Genomic DNA, 20,370 nt, shown 5'->3' on the forward strand with positions numbered 1-20,370 from the left:
AGTAAGCCACTTGCTCCCTGACTTTCCTTTGTGGACAGATGCCACACTAGATGATCTGAAAATCACCCCTTCTCAGGTGCTTGATATCATAAAAAACCTAGATACCTTGAAAGCATGTGAACCCGATCTCATCTCAGCTGTGCTATTAAAAAAATGCTTCACCGAGGTTGCTCCAGTTCTCTTCAAATTTTACAACAAATGCCTTAATGAATCTTGCTTTCCTGACTGCTCGAAAACTGCTTCTGTGGTACCAGTTTTCAAGAATTCTGGTGAAAGAACTGCCCCATTAAATTATTGCCCCATTAGCCTCCTCCCGCCTTTCACCAAAATATTTGAATCCATGATTAATCAAGATCTAGTCCATCACCTTACAGCTACTAAACTTCTGACTGACAAGCAATATGGATTTAGGCAAGCCCGTTCCACAGCAGATATCCTTACTGTAATCTCTGAACGTATAAACCATTCACCGGACAAAGCAGGAGAGGGTAAAGCGTTAGCCCTAGATATATCTAAGGCCTTTGACAGGGTATGGCATAATAGTCTTTTCATGAAAACCAGATCATACGGTATCACTAGATGAATACTTAACATAATTAAATCCTTCTTAAGTAGGAGAAAAATCCAGTTTGTCCTTGACAGTTGTACATCTAAACAATATATTTTAGCGAGGTCTGTTCATTGCGGTGAATACTCAAATGGCATGTATCGTTAGCCTTTTAGATGTCAACCGATTTTATGCTCTTTGCTCTTTGTGTGAGTTGATTTATATGTCAATTTGCTTAACTCTCGCTCGATCTTGCAATTTTTTGTTTCTTGAAATTTTATGCCCTTCGTTAAATAACTTCTGTTATTTGATGAGAAATTTCGTTTATAAAACTAGAAATTTCCTTTGTATACTTTTATAAAAGCGAGAAATTTTGTTTGTTTTTCCTGGAGGTGAGTTAGTTATTATATCCTGAATTGTTTTAGCTAATGGTGCCGGCATGCTACAATACAAAATGCGTAGCTGATTATGTAGGTGGACATCGTGAATTTCAAAAAAAGCGTCCATTTGTGCAAACCATAATTTCACATCTTCTGCGAATGGCAGTAGAGATATAAAACTCATTTTTTTTTCTTTTGAAAAAAAAAAAAAACAACGAATGGACGAAATGAACAAAAGAAAATTTTACGGACTAGCTGTCCAAGAGAAATTTGCACATAAATAAAGGTTTTTTTTTTTTTTTTTTCAAAATAGGAAAAATCGTCTTTTTTAGAGTGTGTGTGTGTGTGTGTGTGTGTGTGTGTGTGTGTGTGTGTGAAAATAAAAGGAAATTTTCAGACGTTCTTCAAAACTTTCTTTGAATAAAGTAATAAAGTTTCAACAGCCTAGCATAAGAGGACAAAAATTCTTTTGTTCGTCTGTAGTACTACTTTGCAATAATTTTTTAATTGAAGGAAAAGAAATGTTATCAAAACTAAAGCAAAATATTCAATGTAGTTTAAGTTAAGACTTACAACAACGAATAATCTGTTCGTCCAAAGCAAAAAAAATTTTTTTTTTTTTTGAGCCAGTTGCTCTTTTGTAATTCCAGTAAGATGTTTAAACCGATGTTAGGTCGAATTGTGTTGTTTTTTGTACATAGATAATATGTTCGTCGAAGAAGGGGTCACCACTTTAGCAAGTTTTGTTCATCACAGTGAATACTCAGATAGCATGTGTCCGTTTGCCTTTTAGACGTCAACCAGTTTTATGCTCTTTGTTCTTTGTGTGAGTCGATTTATATATAAATTAGCTTAACTCACACTCGATCTCACGGGGAGATCTCTTCTCTGCTACAATATAAATGCGGGAGTACCTCATAATTAAATCCTTCTTAGATAGAAAAATCAAGGTTGTCATCGATGGTCATACATCCAAAAAATATGATATAAATGCGGGAGTGCCTCAGGGGTCTATCCTTGGACCTCTATTATTTCTAATATTCATAAATGACCTCCCTGATAATATTGTCTGAGATGAGTATATTTGCTGATGACACCACGCTCTATAACAGGCATGAGAGGAAAACAAATGAACACATATCTAAGAAAATGGCAGAAATACTAGAGGAAGACCTCCAATCTGTAATGGAATGGGGACATAAATAGTGGTCACATTCAATGCTGCCAAGACTAAGCTTGTTTCCTTCAATAATTACAAAAAACCTTTTCTACCACCAATAGCAATGGCCAAAGACACATCACTTGAAAGTACTTCTTTTAAACTCCTTGGCCTAACGTTCACAGGGAGCATGAGTTGGAACAGATACATTGAGAGTATTGCCAAGGCCGCTGCAAAGAAGGTGGGCTCTCTCTACCATGGTAGAAAGTTATTTATGTCTGAAAGTATTCTGTACCTCTATAAGGTCATGTATGGAGTACTGTTGTCACATTTGGGTTGGTTCATTTGTTGCGAGTCTCTCGTTCCTGGAAAGAGTTCAAAAGAGAGTCGCCAACCTGATAGGTCCTGAACTGTCATCTAAGCTTCAGCCTCTGCCCCCTCGACGAAATGTTGTATCCCTATGTCTGTCCTACAAGTATTTTAATGGTGGATGCTCTGATGAACAACGAGCCCTTGTACCTCCTTGACGTAAATACCCCCCGGCAAACCCAACAAGCAGCTAAATCCTACTCCTACACAGTAGAGATCCGTAGATGTAAGAAAACTTTCTAATCTAATAGTTTCTTTCTCAGAACCCTGGACTTTGGAACGCCCTTCTGGGTTCCTGCTTTCCCAACTGTACTGACATGCAGAAGTTCAAGTGTAATGTGAACAAACATCTTGCTGCTCAACTCCCTTCATAATATCCCTGCAACTTATGTCCCTGATAGTAGCCCCCTACTTCAAAGTGTGCCTTGTTTGGGGTGAAAATTGAATAAAAAAAATGTGCATTGTTTAAAAATGTAATGGTAGCTCCAATTGTAAGTTGATATAAAAATATCAGCAGCAGTTATGTGCAATGTTAATATCTATATTGATGTGTTTGTATGTTCGTGTATGTAAACTAGCAGGATTACCTGGGATTGCCCAGAGATGGTTCATAAGTGTTTGAATTTACTTCTTAAAAACAAATAAAGAATTTTGGAATGAAAGTGAGAAAACACGAATTAACAAACAAACTATATTTATATCAGCAATTTTACAGAAATACAAAAATATATTATTGAATAAGTTTGGAATTATTTTAGAGATGAGTAAATTGTATAATTTTTTATTTAATTATTTGAACTATCATCCTCATCTTTAGTTGTTGTTTTCATGTTTTGGATAGGAATGTTAAATCCTCCAACTACATCCGCAGCAATTGCTGCCTTCAATAGCCGTTGTCATCTCACAAATTACTCATCTCCAAAATAATTCCAAACTTATTCAATAATATCCGACAATCGGTACAGACCCGACAATTGGAAGAACAATTAGATTTATAAAACCAAAAAATCCAACCTAGATTGCCCGTGGGGCAGTGGATAGAGATGCGGAATATCTACGATTCCAGGAGAGCGTGGAGCTAGAGGCAGCGGTTTCAATCCCACCCAAAGCTGGTTAGAGGATTAGCTGACCAAACCATGGTGAGATAACAACGTCTATTGAAGGCAGCAATTGCTTTGGATGTAGTTGGAGGATGTGACATTCCTATCCCATTGTGGGGTGCTGGATATGACCTTAAACTATATCCGATGGTGAGGGCCCTAGCTTGCATTTCTTCAAAATCACCAGATTCGGCATTAAATAACCTGAAAAGGGTTGATATGCCGTAAAACAAAACAACCAACAACCAACTATCCCATTGTGGTTAACCTGATGAAGGCTAGAGGAATAATTGGTCGAAACGTTGTGAAAACAACAACTAGACGATGAGGATAGTAGTCCAAATAATTAAATAAAAAAATATACAAAAATATACTTGGAAAGGCCAAAGTTTGGTGAGAAGTTTTAAAATTCTTGTTACTTCTACATATGAACATAGCTCAGACGGTATCCGAATAATGCTGGAAAGCTATAGGTTTTGGTTTCAGCTCTAGCTGATAGCACATCAGTCATATTCCTACTAGTATTTTTATTTAAAAACATTTTTGAAATCTCTACTATATATTTAGTACAATATAATAATCAAAATTGGTTCTATAATAATAAATACAAAATTTGCATGGATTAAAATAGCATATTTAAACGTATTTTACAACCGAGCAACACCAAATAGCCATTATTATATATTAAGTACAATATATTAATTAACAGAGAATTGGCGCTTTAATAATAAATACGAAATCTGCATTAATTAAAATATCATATTTAAGCGTATTTTACGAATGGGCAACGCTGATCGGCGTGCTTGTAAATATATATATATATATATATATATATATATATATATGTGTGTGTGTGTGTGTGTGAGAGAGAGTTTACCTTCTGGATGGCATATGTTTATTGTAGGTTTTAAAGGGATTTTAACATGTCACATTCCAATCTTCTGGGATGGGAATTGGAGAGTTGAGGCAGATGTGTCACGTTGCAGGTGTCTCAGTAAGAACTCTGAATTTCTGTTCATAAAGCCACTGTCTTACAGGCTTGTAGAATTTCACACGACTGCTAAATTTGGAGTTTCATTTGAGGATTGCTAAATTTGGAATCTGAAAATTTTCATTTATTAAAAAAAGTTTTCAGTTCACATGTCTCTGTAAGAACTTGTTGTTTGGGGGAGTGACAAAGAAAGTGAATCCTAGTGATGCAGAAAAAGAGAAAGGGTAGCAATTAAAGTCGTTTGCTTTTTAGTATTCATCCGAACCACACCACAACATAAGAATTTAACAATAAAAAAAAATGAAAAAAAGAAAAGAAAAAAAAGAGTAAGCCAAACGAACAAAGAAAGAAAAGGGGTACCTAATTTTGAATTTTTTTTTAAGCAAGACTTATTGAAAAAAAAAAAAAGAAAAAAAATGCAACCAAAAATTTAACTCTTATCCTCGAGTGGCCTCTGGGCCTTGATAAGTGGTGATGTCTATGTAAAAAAAAAAAATTATATACCGAGTCTATAAAAGTAATTCTAACATTATATAGTTTGTTGGGATGCTGGTAGTCTTCAGATTCAATATGAACAAATAACAGTAAGTAATCAAACGCGGTCCATACCATTGATCAATGTTAATACTCAAATAGTGTTCCTCATCTTTTAAATGACAATCATTCTGTCTTATTAGCCCTTATGATTGAGTGGTTTTTAGTTGTGATCCAGTAATTTTAGAAAATAAGAAATTCTCTCCTTCCAGTAACTAACAGACATTATTATGATTTTTATTATTACAAAATAAAGTTTTTTGGGAGTAATACTGAATAAAAACTATTTCACTGCAAATAATAATTTGCAGTGAAATAATAATTTTGACACAGAAAGTGAATCCTAGCGAAGCAGAGAAAGAGAAAGGGTAGCAATTGAAGTCGTTTGCTTTTTAGTATTCATCCGAATTGCATTATCACAACATAAGAATCTAACAATAAAAGAAGTGAAAAGGAAAGAAGAAAGAGTAAGCCGTCGTACGATCCATGACAAAATTTTTGTCCTGAATCGCCCTGTAAGTAACCAAACGCAGTTCATACCATTGATCAGTGTTGATACTCAAGTAGTGTTCCTCATCTTTTAGATAACAATCATTCCATCTTATTAGCAACATATACTTGAGTGGCTTGTTGCAATATTTTGGACTTATAATGGGGTATGATCCCACACAGTTGGACGATTCTATTTATAAACGATGCTGCTAAGAACTGACGAATCAAATTAATTCACGTTCTGCTACCAACCAATCAGAAACCAGAATTGCTTCATAAATATTAAACCTTTTCTGGAGCAATTTCACATGTTCTTTTCCCGGGTTTCGACACGGTAAGAATATTTTGTTCTGTGGAACTGTCTACTACAAACAAGTCACCTCCCAGGACTTGTGGGTAACAGCGAACCATCTGAAACTGTTCTGAAACTCAAAATGGCTTACACTTCTAGAGGTTATGGGCCCAGTGTGCGTCTTTATTTCGATGGATCCGAATCAAAATTCGAATTGTGGCAAGTTAAATTTCTAGGATATCTACGAATCCAAAAGCTACACAAAGTACTAGAAACACAACCTGAAAATAGAAACGACCCTTACTTCATTGAAAAGAATGCAACTGTCTTTGCGGAATTAATACAGTGTTTAGATGACCGAAGTCTATCACTGGTAATGAGAGAAGCCCTGCACGACGGCTGGAAAGCATTAAACATATTGAGAGAGCATTATTTATCGAAAGGAAAACCCAAAATTATTTCTTTATACACTGAACTGACCTCTCTAAAACGAATGGAAGCCGAAACTATTACTGATTATATTATAAGAGCCAAGACAACTGCAAATTCTTTGAAAATGTCTGGTGAAGTTATAAGTGACAGTCTGTTAATTTCCATGGTCCTTAAGGGATTACCAAGTGATTTCAAGCCATTTACCACCGTGATAACCCATAAAGAAAAACCCATGACTTTTAGCCAATTCAAGGTAGCACTCAGAAGTTACGAAGAAACTGAAAAAATGATCACAGAAAAAAATGAATCCACAAATATCATGAAATTTAAAAATACACACATAAAAACACCAAAATCGAATTATACCCAAACCAGGAATAAAAAACGCAACTTTGCCAAAAGCAAGTTTTTTCCTAAGAAAAGTACAAAAATTATTTGCTATAATTGTGGACGACCTAATCACAAGAGTTTCCAATGTAGATACAGAACTCAAAATGGCGACTCCATTAAAAATGTAGAGAGCTCTGTTAGCGAAAATACATTTTTATTTTCGTGTACATTTGATGCTTCAACAAACAATAATAATTTTCTTGTCGATTGTGGGGCCACGGCACATGTGATTACAAAGAAATCTGATTTTATCAATTTTGATCCCAACTTTAAGCCACAAAATCATTTTGTAGAACTAGCTGACGGGAGTCGAGTCAATGATATCGTTTTGAAAAGAGGCAATGTGAAAATCTCGCTAAAGAACAATAAAGGTGAACTGTGTTTCTGTATTCTAGAAAACGCTCTTCTAATCCCAAAATTTAAACAAAATATATTTTCTGTACAAGCTGCCACAAAACAAGGTGCAAATATAAACTTTAGCCCCAATAAATCAAAACTGGTATACCCGAATGGAACTGTATTCGACATTAAAGAAAATGGAAGACTATATTATTTAAATAGCGTAGTCCCATCAAAAACCGCCTGCCATGATCTACAGATATGTCATAAAATTCTTGGACACTGCAATATTCCTGATATCAAAAAGTTGTCGACTGTAGTTGATGGAATGCAAATACAAACATCAAAAATCTTCGACTGCGACGTCTGTACGCAAGGGAAAATGACAAACTATCAAAACAAGATAGCAGACAAAAAGGCCAAAAATATCCTATCAATGGTGCATTGTGACTTGAACCGTCCCGTAGAACCAATGGCCAGAGAACATTATAGATATGTGTTGAATTTCGTAGATGACCATTCAGGTTTAATAATGGTTTACTTTTTAAAGAACAAATCTGATACCCTGCTAGCAACTAAGAAATATCTAGCGGACATGGCCCCCTACAGTGAAATCAAGTGTATTCGCTATGACAACGGTATGGAATTCACCAATAAAGACTTTGAACTTTTACTAATTAACCATCATATCAGGCATGAAACATCAGCTCCTAGATCGCCACACCAAAACGGGACTGCTGAACGTGCGTGGCAGACACTTTTTGAAATGGCAAGATGCCTACTCATTGAATTAAAACCAGCGAAGTTCCACTTATGAGAAGGCTCTTACTTTTTTGCATGAATATCAGCGGAAAACCCTAGGGGTGATGCTCAGAGTATATAGATTTCTATATATCCAAAAGAAAAAAAAAAAAAAAAAAAAAATCGTGTCGTCTTCTATTTCTTTTGGGATATCTTTCGACTTTATCATCATCATCATCATCATCATCCTCATCCTCATCATCATGGACACTCTCGTCTCCGTCATTTTTATTGTTTTCGTTTGTTCTAATTATTTGAGGTAATATAATTTCAGCGGTGATCCCGATCCAGTAGTTAAAAAAAAAAAAAAAACTATACTCTAGGAAAGTGTCTCTCATTTAGTTTGGCCGCATTTAGTCTGGAACAAAAATAACCAGGGAACATGTTTTACTTAACACCGCCACCCCTTCTCTTTTCTCTTAATCTTCGTCGTTTGAGTGGACATTGTTGCCGCTACCTCGTATATAATTTGCGGCCAAAATTCACCCCAGATTTTCTGTAAAACCGTATTTTTAATTCATTATTTCTTTTAATTGCCTCGATAATTTAGAAATGCTTTGACCGGATGAATGACAAAAACTTATGAGCAAATGAATTGAAAAGTGGTTTAAAAAAAAAAAGTTTACAATTTCTGAGTCTTTAAAACCACTGCATTATTTTTGGTTCCGCTCTCTTGCAAATATACACAACACATGTTATGTACATAGCTGTGAAAAGAACTTGATTTTTTAATATAATGTTGGATCGTTAATACGTAAGTCTTATTTGTGAAACAAAACCAAAGGATTGACTTTAATATGTCTTCGTTTATCAGCAGTATAGTATTTACGTTTTTTATTTAGATGACGTCAGTTAAAGTAGATGTCAATCGGCACCTGGAAAAACAGTTGTTTTAAAATCTTTTAGAAATTAACTACTCTACCTTTATAGATATATAGTGTGAGGTGGTGATTACTTTTTTGTATTTTTAGGTGTAGTTGTGTATATACATTTATATATATATGTTCTGAGTTTCTATAAGATCTTTCATTATTAATATTTTTATTTGTATAAACGAGCTAGTATTTCTTATTGTTGTTAGTTTCGTATTTCATAACGGTTTAAATTTATTGTCTAGGATTATATTTAATTTAAGATAACATTTTAGTTTAATATTATTGTATTTAAAAAAAAAAAAAAAATTAAAATCATATTTCGTCCGTCTGTTATCCTTAAAAACAAAAACTGTCCACAATTTAGAATGACACCCAATAACAGCATAATTTTTTCAAGTATTGAAGTTTATCTTACAAAGATAAAAAATATCTCATGACAAAAATAAACCGTCGGTATACAAGAACAGTAAATACATAGATTATAAATTTATTATTATTAATAATAATAAAAAAGAAGGTTGATATCGGTTTTAGATACTTTGATATACCTTGCATGCAAGGGAGACCTCATTCCATGTCCATGTCAAACTCTGGTGGGGGGAGCGCTGGTGGTTCCTCAAATGCATCTCTTGGGGGAGGCCACAACCATCCTGGTGGTGCTCCTTCTGTTCCCTCGGTGACCGCAGAGAATCGCATGAACTTAGCCGCCCTGCAACAAAAAGATCCTTACATCACGGACATTGTCGACACGGCCAAACAAGTGGCCCTTTATTTATTCAGTGCGAAAGAAAATGAATGGGAAAGGACATCTATCGAGGGCACCCTCTTTGTCTACCGGAGATCCGCATCCCCGGACAATGGTTTCATGATCTTGAATCGGCTTGGACCAAACAATTTGATCGAACCCATCACGAAAGATCTAGAATTTCAACTACATGATCCATTTTTGCTTTATCGGACAGTAAAAGCGATTTACGGAATCTGGTTTTACGATAAAGATGAATGCGCCCGGGTTGGTCAATTAATGAACGGCCTTGTTCAGTTGGCTATTACAAAGGTCCAGACCAAGACTCAGATGACCACAAGACAGAGACGTGCCTCCGAGAGTGATAGTATGGATGATCGAGGTATGGATGTTCTGAGTGATGCAACCACAGCACCCCAGGGAGCAAATGCAATGGACCCTTCCCGACCAGTCGGGATTATTCAGCTCTTATCTAAGGCCCAACATGAATACAACAAATCCAAAGAAGTTGGGAGAAAACCAGAACCGGTTTTAATCATGGATCGACCCAGCAAACCAGATGCTAACTCATTAATCCGTCCGACCCCACTATGTGGGTCGGCTACCCGAAGATATGAAAATGGTGACGGATTGTTAGATGGCATAACCAATTTAGACATTAGATCTCGTGCCACAGGAGGCCATGAACAATCCCAGATTTGCCTGGAGACTTTATTTCAGAATAATATCCCATCTAAGCCTTCTAAAATTTCAAACACCAGTCCCCTGCCAAACAATCAACGATCTTATTCCATTGGAGACAATAACGACTCTTCTCAACTGCCATCACTTTTAAAACAGTTGGGATCTACGGTCCCCATGGTTGAGGACATTGAACGACAACACCGTGCGGAGTTGGTGTTGTCTGGGTCACAGGCAGCAGCCAACTCACAGCCCTTGAGAAATGCAGATGTGCGTCAGAAGAATTTGTTGAGCTATTTTGACACAAACCAACAACAGACCCCGATTCCTCCACTGTCGACTGCCAACATTTTGGGACAAGGATCTAGTTTTCATCAAGTATCTGTCGGCCCTGCTCTGTCATCGGATCAAGTGTTTGCACTTTCCCAGTCACCAAAGACTGGACCGCTGAACCCTCATCAAGCAACGACGGATGCTCAACGCTCACATTTATTATTGAATGACTCGTCTGTTTCGAATCTTTCATCACTAAGAACCAATTCAAAGAGAAACAGTCGTGCAGATCCAACGTCAAATCTTTCGTTTGGTGGGCTCGAAAATTCCGCCAGCAATGCAAGTCGGACACATGCTGCTTCTCCGGGTAACCAGAGCCTGCTTACACCAGCTGATTTAGAAAGTTTGCACTCGACTAATGTCATGGGGGTGGGGGCCTCAGCCAGCATGAACTCTGACACTCTTCTCTCCCCCATGGCTTTTATCTCCCAACAGCAACAACGAACCACTTCTCTGTCTCGTTCATCCAATAATTCACTGGATGTTGCTGAGGTCGGAGTTGATACCCTAGCGGGTGGCCTCACCAAAGAACAGTTACAGCAGTCACTGATCTACTTGTTGAAGAATGACCCTCCTTTTTTGGCACGGATTCATGAAGCATACCTCATGAGTCTGAATTCTGAAATTACAAACTCTTGAGATTTACTCTGATGGAATGATTCAGTGTTTTTAGGGTTTTTTTTAATATTATTTTTTTCTCCTGTTTTGTTTAACTTTTAAACATCTAAAAAAAAAATTTAGTGCTTTTGCTGTATAATGGAATTTTGAATAAACACATTTCAGGTGTCATATCGAAATTAGTATAAATTCCAAAAATTATGAAAAATGATCCAGTACAAAAATAATTACAAGTAAAAATAGAATTTATTGAATTATCAAGTTTTATCACATATTTTAATGTGGAAGAGTTGTGGGACTAATACTGTATGACAAACAAACTTATCTCCCTTGGTTTCCTTGAAATCCTGCATTGAAAAAATAGAAAATGTCAGACTGTTAGTGTCTATGATTTTTTGGTGAAAAATGGAACTGTCATATCTACTTGATCATCTTTTTGCCATTTTAAAAAATTTATACTAAATTCAACATAACACATAATTACATGATCATGTTTTTACCTGAAATGCATTTGTTTGAAATTCCATTATACTGCACAAGCACTAATTTTCCTTATTTTGAATACACTCTCTAAAAAAAAAAAACAACAGTAACCAAGAAATTAACCTAAGATTTAATTTGTTTTTTTAGGTTATCTACTACTAAATTTGAAAACATGCAAAATATTTTTAATATAAAAAATGTAAGTTTAATTAGTTTATCATTTAAGATACTTTATGATATTGTAAATTTATATTATGAATTAGAAATATATATATATATATAGTACAACACTTGTTAAAATTCAAAGACTTAGATTTTTTCTTTTTTGTAACTTTTGTTTATTTTATCTTGGATTTCTTCATTACAACTGTTTCGTTAACGGGATGGCAATTTTATGATTTTATAAAATTGCCATCCTATTAACGAAACGGCTGTAATCAAAGATGAAATAAACAAAAGTTACAAAAAAAAAAAAAATGTCTTTGAATTTCAACAAGTGTTGTACTATATATGCTCTGCATCTATAAAACAGATACATTGAGCAACACTCGAAATTAACGGTGATTAAGTTTTTATCATAACAGTCTCAACCTCTTAAACGAAAACGGTATGCATTGAAATTAACAATATTTCAAAAATAAACTTATATATAAGCAGCATTCTTTCTTAAAAGCATATTTCATTGAACAACACAGACAATTAATGTCTACTCATTCTGGTTTAGATGATTTCCATCTTTCTAATTAATTTTTTTGCTTCAGGCAAGAACTGGTTGATGTAGTTGCCATAGTCACATTTGGCCTAAGTGGTTTTGAATCCGTCTTCTGGATTCATCATCAGGGTTAATTAACCCAAACTGATTTTGGAATGTTTATAGAAGTGTTTATATATATATATATATATATATATATATATATGTAATCACTTGCTATGAAAAATGTTAAATTATTCATGCCGTGTTATTCTGGGCATTTACGGATGTTATTGCTGTTCTTAAAATTTATTTTATTGATATTTGTTTTTTTTTACTTTCAAATAAAAAAGCTTTTAATATTTCAAGTTTATAATTATTAGTAGTGCTACATCAGCCAGTTCTTGTCTGAAGATAATTAAATTAGAAGGTTCGAATGGATCCAAACCAGAATGAGCAGGCGTGGATTGTCTATATTCAACAATATATATATATATATATATATATATATATATATATATATGATTGTTGAGCTGGATTAAATCTGACGATATGAAATAAAATGGAGGTGGAAGGACCTGAATACTCAACGTTTCGCCCGATTTATGCGGGCTTCTTCAAGAGGGATGGTCCCATCCCTCTTGAAGAAGCCCGCATAAATCGGGCGAAACGTTGAGTATTCAGGTCCTTCCACCTCCATTTTATTTCATATATATATATATATTTTGATCAGCCACAAAAAGCTGTTTCGCCTTAAATCTAACCCGCCATGGAAAGTGTTTCAAGCTCAAATTCAAAAGCCAACAATGTCTTATCTGTATGCTATCATGCTCGTCACAAAAGTAAGGAAAATTATAATGTTTGTTTTTATATTTGTTCACATTACTGACTGTCTAGAGGGCTCGATTCGTTTTAAGAAGAGCAATACTTTATCCTGAGTGTCAACCAAAAAGCTGTACATTTTATTGAAAACTTTTGATATATATATATATATATATATATATATATATATATATATATATATATATATATATCCATTAGTATTAAGTTGAAAATTTTGTAGTTTCAGATCCTATACAAATTGGATAGTTTGGTCTAATATCAAATGTGACTAAAAAACTACCAGCCATTGAACCACATCCGAGGGATTTCGGCTTGGCAAGATAAAAAATATTATAATAAGAAATGGCTAGAATGTTGGTTTGAGTTTTCTTTTTGATCATCTACATATAAATTTGCATGTAACGGTAATTTTTAGAAGATAGAGCAATGTAGGCATATAACAGACAGACAAACACAAACTGGAAATAAATTAAGACATAAAGGTGAAATTTTTTTTTTTAATTATATTAATAAAAGGTGGAAACTGTAAAATCCATTTTGCCTTTATATGTCTTTAATTTGTTTTCACTTTGTTTTTATTAAACCTTGGCTTTGTATTACCATTTATAAATTTCCTTTTATATACACACTAAATAATGCTTCAAGCAAACTACATTAAACTATTATATATATATATATATATATATATATATATATATATATAATAGATGAATGATTTTTATGGGTACATAATTTTATAAAACATTTGAATAACATTGGGTGCAGTGCCATTAATTGTTGAGGGTTTGCTTTTTTATAGTTTAACTTCTTTAAGAATATATGGTTAAACTATAAAAAAAAAAAAAAGCAAACTCTCAACAATTAATAATAACACTGCACCCAGTGTTATTCAAATGTTATATATATGTGTGTGTTTATGGGAAAAATATGCCTATTCTAGTTATAGTTATTATATTTCACCCTTTATACCAAGTCTTTAATTAATGAAGCTTAATGTAACTACAGAGCATATACAAATAAATGACTAAAAGTCTATATTCCAAATTCCAAGAGGTTGTCCACCTTATCATTTATTTCTTTGGGCATGTTAAAATGTTCAGTTCTTGACGGCACCTGGTTCTGCACTACAAAACAGGTGCTGCCAAGAATGAAACCTTTTAACATGCTAAAAGAAATAAACAGTAAGATGAACAACACCTTTGAATTTGAAATATAGACTTTTCGTCGTTTATGTGTGTGGGTGTGTGTGTGTAATCATCAGCATAGCTGTCATTCAAATTGAGTGTATATGTTTCCAGGGGCTTCATTTATATAAGAAAAAAAATGAATATATACGGTTCATTTGTATGTTCTTATATAAGAAGACAGTCCAACCTAAGGTCTACATTTCCTATCACAATTCAAACATACGTTATCATTTGGCAATTGTGCATTGTGGCTGATTTTTGCAGTGAACTATTCTTGCTGCTCTCAGCTTTCAGCATGATGTTCAGAGGCTATATATATATATATATGTACTATCAATACAGCGGAAAAGAAATGTTTACCCGATATAATCAGAGGTAAATTTCAATTTAATATATATATATCAATATTCGTATATTAATGAATTAATCCCAACCAACCAAATAAAAAAGCTCAATGCAGACACAATAGAAAGTAGAGTTTATTATAGAGGAAAACAAAATTAAAATTTACAATTAAATTTATTATTTCACAGAATGCTCCAAAAGTAATTTTCAAAGTCCTTATTCCGCGGAGTATCAAAGAATGCTTCTCATCAGACAGTAAGAAATTAGCAAATTATAATTCTAACAATTTCACACACACACACACACACACACACACACACACACACACACACACATATATATGAAATGTACATAATCACAATTGCACATTTCATGTGGGTACTATTATTATATAACACACGCAGTACTGTCTACAGCTTAAATTATTGATTATATACTTGTTGAGAAAGTTAGATTTTCTTTAAATTTTCAATAATTTAATCCACAAGTAGTTAAATAAATAAGAATGAGATAACCTGTTAAAAATACAAACATAGACTTAAATAAAACCAAACTTTCATTGTCAAACTTACGCAGATATAAAAATCCATACTTCTTATTTCACTCTTGTGGGTTGAGCATTCTGGTAAGAGAGATTATTGACCAGCCGCTTGTGATAATGCATAACTCTTTATAAACGAATAGAGCTCCCTAGGCAACCGATAATGAATATTCTTTTGTTGAGGTGCACAAGCATAGGAATAAGAGGCCTTGACTGCTGACAAAGCAATTTTGTTTTGACCGTGAAGCACTTATTTCTCTTGTCACATTAAAGAGCTCTGATATAATGGAATGGGTTGTCTACGGATGACTGTATATATATATATATATATATATATATATATATATATATATATATTAAAAATTGAATGTAATATATTAAAAAAAATAGTTAATTAATAAATATAAATGTTCTTGTTGAGTCTTACAGAAAGTGCTCAATATCCGTTCAGGTATAACTTTATACAAATAATAATTAAAAACAGCTTATTGTAACACTCATTATGACAAACAACTTTTAATTATGGATATTTACAAATTTGTCAGTTTCTAGTTAATTTGGTCATATACTGTATCATAAAGTGCTCAATACCAGATAGCGGGCAAATTAAATTAGAAAGTACTATCGGTGGAAATTCCATAGCAGCATCTTTCATATGTAATATATTGCTGCTGGGCATTTTGTAAACGTTTAGCATGAATGGAGATCCAGTGGTATTATTGTAGCTCTTTTGTTAAACATGTAAAATATTTATCTCAGTAATCTGGTTAATGTAGTGCCAAAATATATCTGGTTATTACTTATAGGAATCTGTGACATATTTCCATTGTATGGATGCCTGACACGAACAGAAAGCCAACAATATCATCATACCATCTTTAGACAGAACAGGTACTAACTACCCTTTGATTCCTGGCCAGAAGAATGTATATTTTAGCTTACGTATGACCCAAAAGCGACATGATTTTTTAAAATTTTTTATGTTGCGTTTTCAGTGATCGAGAGATCCTATTTATTAAAAAGGAGGATAGGTGGTTATAACATACTACAAATATTAAATTATTAGTATCTACTAGCAAAGATACCCGTGCTTCGCACGGAGCTTTGTTGCGCACTCGGGTACCAAAATCTGTGGGCACCTTTCCAGTAAGTTGATGTTGTAAGAGCAACGATTGCATAAGGTGATTAACATTTTAACTACCTCTTGTAGTGACTGAAATTCTATCAGGAACTTCACAAAACAATTTCATCAAAAAGGAAGGTTACTTGATGTTACATAGTAAATTTTTCATTGAAGTAATTTTCAACTCTTGCTTAAATTTTATCTTGCACATTCAATACTAAAAACTTACCACAATCAGATCATGTCAGTTTTTCCTCATATCCATTTCTCGAACTTTTCACTGAAGAGCCTCAGGGTAAACTACATTTCTGCTGCTTTGATTTGGAGCCAGAATGTAGAGTTTTTCTGAACTTCCTGTCCGGCTGATGGAGACGTAGAACATACCGTGACTGAAGCAGTCTGATGTCAAGTCTACGCCAATGGTGTTAAATGTCTGACCTTGACTTTTGTTTATGCTCATTGCAAAACACACCTTCACAGGAAATTGGAGTCTCCGGAATTTAAATGAAAGTTCTGAGTCCGATGGAACTAAGGGGATCCTTGGCAGTAGAACGGTTTCGCCTTTGTAGGGACCACAGGAAATGGTGGCCTCAAGTACATTGGTGTGCAATCTGGTGATAACACATCTGGTTCCGTTTGTTGTTTTTGGCGGTTCCAAGGATCGAAGAATCATGATTGGCGATCCAATTTTGAGATTTAAAATGTGTGGAGGCATTCCAGATATCTCCAAAGAGTTTTAAAACTCCACAGGGTAGTGAACAGCTTCATATTCATTAGTAGCCGAATCAACTGACTTGTATTGCTTTGTGTCTCCTGGAAATTCATCCATTATTGAATTGTTCAAATGATTCACATTGCTGTTTAATGGCGAAATAATAGCCCTCTCAGCAAGCCAATCCGGTGATTTTCCATTGTTTTGCAGGTCTGGGTACACTTTGTCTTTCAGTTGCTTCTGATTACCGACACATTTACCAAGCGCAGTTGGAATCTTAATTGTGTCAGGTGAAGAAGTGATAGGAAACTGACCATTACCGATTTGGAGAAGCAATTTTGAGAAGTCTGCTGCAGCTGTGTTATCAGAGATATAGGCTCTCATATTAGTAGTCAGTCTCTTCACTATAACGTGCCTCCAGAGATAGGATTGTTTCAAACTTGCATTGACAATGTTAGCCCTTGTGCCATTTTTAACCACTGGGAGGATTTGACGGAAATCACCGCAAAATAAGGTTGGAATGCCACCCATGGGATTCTTGTTTCCTGTGATGTCTTGCAGTGTTCGGTCAATTGCTTCATAAGCACTCTTGTGCGTCATTGGGGCTTCGTCTACAATGATTGCAGAGGTGTCTCTAATTACATTTGCCATGGCTGAGTTACCAGTAATTTTGCAAACTGGCTGATCCATTCGATGAGTATCCAAGGGTACTTTAAAAGTGCTGTGAAGAGTGCGGCCACCTTGTAGTAGAGTAGCAGCAATGCCACTGGATGCTGTTGCAAGCACAATCTTTCTCATGGATCTAATCTTTGCAAGGATCAAATTGATTACAAAAGTCTTGCCCGTACCACCTGGAGCATCAAGAAACATCATGTTTTTGTTCATTTCACCTTGTGCTTCCAACATTGCCATGAATGAATTGTAAACTTCTCTTTGAGAATCGGTCAGTTTTTCTTGCATATTTTCTGCTTGTAGGGAAAGTTCTTCAAGATTATAAGTAACTTCACGTTGATACTCTCTCGCGAGTCTTTCATCTCTCCCTTGCGTTGGTGCAGGTAATCCATAGCTTGCCAATGGTTGACCGCACATAAGGAGAACTTTTTTTTCAATTAGACAAAGAGTTTTATTGTAGATGTCCTCATTAAAATCTGCTTCTGGATTGTTAACTTCTTGCCTGTATCTGTGAAGAATGTCTTCAGATATTACATCACGAAAAGCCATCCAGATCTCAAGAGGATTGCTTGGCTCACAGGCTGTTAAAATTATCACAAATAGGCTTCGCAAATTTGAAGGTGATTGAGTGGCACTTGACTCTCCTACTGCTTGATGCAAGTGATGGTCATTTTCTAGAAAGCCTCGAGCAAGGCACGCTGCTCTGTATGTTTCAAACACCTGACCATTGTATGCTCGCAAATCTTGAAATGAAGTTGGACCAGCAACCTCATTGAGCAACAGGCGTAAGAAATAACACTCCCCTGCTTTTGGACTAATCGTGTAGATTCTCCCAATGCATGGTGCCTTCCATACATTTTCAGTACCTTCAACTTGTACCCCACGCATTCTTCTCATCCATTTCTTTGTCGATTTGTTCCAAGTGTAAAACTCAGGGACTTCTATGTATTTGAGACCCCTTGCAAAGTCATCCTCATGGCAGAGTTGAAAAAATGCTGTCAAAGTTGTGGCAGGCGGTGGACCTTGGGCTCGTTCCAGAGCAGTATCAGCTGAGAACATGACACGCTGCCCATTTTCAAGATGAACAGAAAGTTGTACAATTGGGGAGAAATGTTCATGGATGGGATGTTCCAATATCCTCCAGGCCGCCTCTGAACTGCCGACATACCTTGCATTCTGGAACTGCTGGATCTCATCCACAATGTGACTTTGTACTTGGCCTTGTTGGTTAGCTGCTCCATCAGTTCTTTGTAGTTCAAACACTGCTTGATCACATCCTTTATTCACGTATTTGAGGACATATTTGATGCTTTGGATCGAGCTGCAAATTTCTACGTTAATGTGAGCGTTGAACTGCTGAAGGAGGACCTTGTTGTACGGAACAATCCACTGGTTTGTTATTTCTTGATTAACATACCGACCATTTCTCTTCATCCTTATTGTACCAGTCTGGCCTCCATCTTCTGGTTTTCTTCGCCTGTACTTGGGGTAAGAGTCTTGGCCTTGCTCGGTACACTGAAGAAATTCTTTTGGGTATTTTTTGGAACATTTGTTGTCAATCATACATGGACAATTTGGATTAAATGGTCCACAAGGTCCATGCACCATATGTGCCATCACTTTAGCATGAAGATCAGGATCTTCCTCTTTGTCAGGGATCTCTGCAGATATGCAGAGATCCATTTTTTCTGGTAGAAGTTTGTCCTCTGGGGCCTGCCAGGTGAGGATGTGTGCATGCGGCAGTCCTCTTTTTTGATATTCAATACTGTACAGGAAAGCCCTCAACCTGCCAAATCCTCCCTTTTTAATAAATTCAAGTAACTTTTTTAGCTTCTGCCTGAAAACCCTGGCAACAATATCTGGACGATCCTGAGGGTCTTGCCCTTGAAGACAATTTTCTGTAATTTCTGTCCACTTTGGATTTGTTGTGAACGTGATGAAGAGGTCGGCTCGGCCCATTCGCCGAACATATGCCATGGCATCACTTTGACGCTCAAACATGTATCGAGGGCCTCCTGTATAAGTTGCCGGAAGTACAACTCGTTGACCAAACTGTTCTGGATTCCCATCCTCCCTAAGAATTGAATCTCTCAAGTTGCTATAATTGTCAGCTCTCAGGGTCTGTTGCTCACTCCTCAGGAACTGTAAACGTTCTGTTTCAATCTTGCAGTACACATCCACTAGCCATTGTTGAAATAGCCTTCGGTACCAGAGAAAATAGTTTCCAGGCCGAGTCATTAAATGGTACGAATAAAATTGCTGTTGGGTAACTTTTCGCCCATTGGATGCCTTCATGTAGATGTTGTAAGATGGAGAACCATAGGGGTACATTAACGGGTACATTAAAGTATCGTAGAGGGGATGTAGTTCGGAGATCCGTTTTAATGTATCATTTCTAAAACGCAAGACAATATCCCGGTTAGCTGTTGGTTCATTCTCCATTAATATTCCAATCTCATACGTTGTTGTTGGAGCATTGAATCGCCGTGGATGCTCTTCTTGCGGCCTTCGGTCTTCCCTTATGACAACTTTATGTTCTACCAAGTGTTCTTCTTCAATCCTCTCCTTTGTTGTTTTCAGCTGACAAATGAAGCTGTTGTTCTCATGTAAAAATTCAGTCAGACTTCGGAGAATGTCTCTATTGAGTCTACTGTCACGTCCCCGATTATGTAGTTCCTCTTCCAGACTATCCAAG

The 20,370-nt window shown here is 35.5% G+C and overlaps 2 protein-coding genes across 2 annotated transcripts in view; both read left to right on the top strand.

Moving 5' to 3' along the window:
• LOC145242005 (uncharacterized) overlaps positions 1-20,370 on the top strand; it is a 70,074-nt gene that overhangs the window by 25,871 nt on the left and 23,833 nt on the right. The gene's annotated exons all lie outside the window — the stretch shown is intronic.
• LOC145242006 (mRNA-decapping enzyme 1A-like) lies at positions 8,050-12,218 on the top strand. The gene has a single exon (XM_080104896.1). The coding sequence runs from the start codon at positions 9,255-9,257 to the stop codon at positions 11,097-11,099; it is 1,845 nt and encodes a 614-aa protein (XP_079961022.1). The 5' UTR covers positions 8,050-9,254; the 3' UTR covers positions 11,100-12,218.

Source organism: Euprymna scolopes, chromosome 21 (genome assembly GCF_053919585.1).
Source record: "Euprymna scolopes isolate OS-2025 chromosome 21, ASM5391958v1, whole genome shotgun sequence".
Lineage (NCBI taxonomy): Eukaryota > Metazoa > Mollusca > Cephalopoda > Sepiida > Sepiolidae > Euprymna > Euprymna scolopes.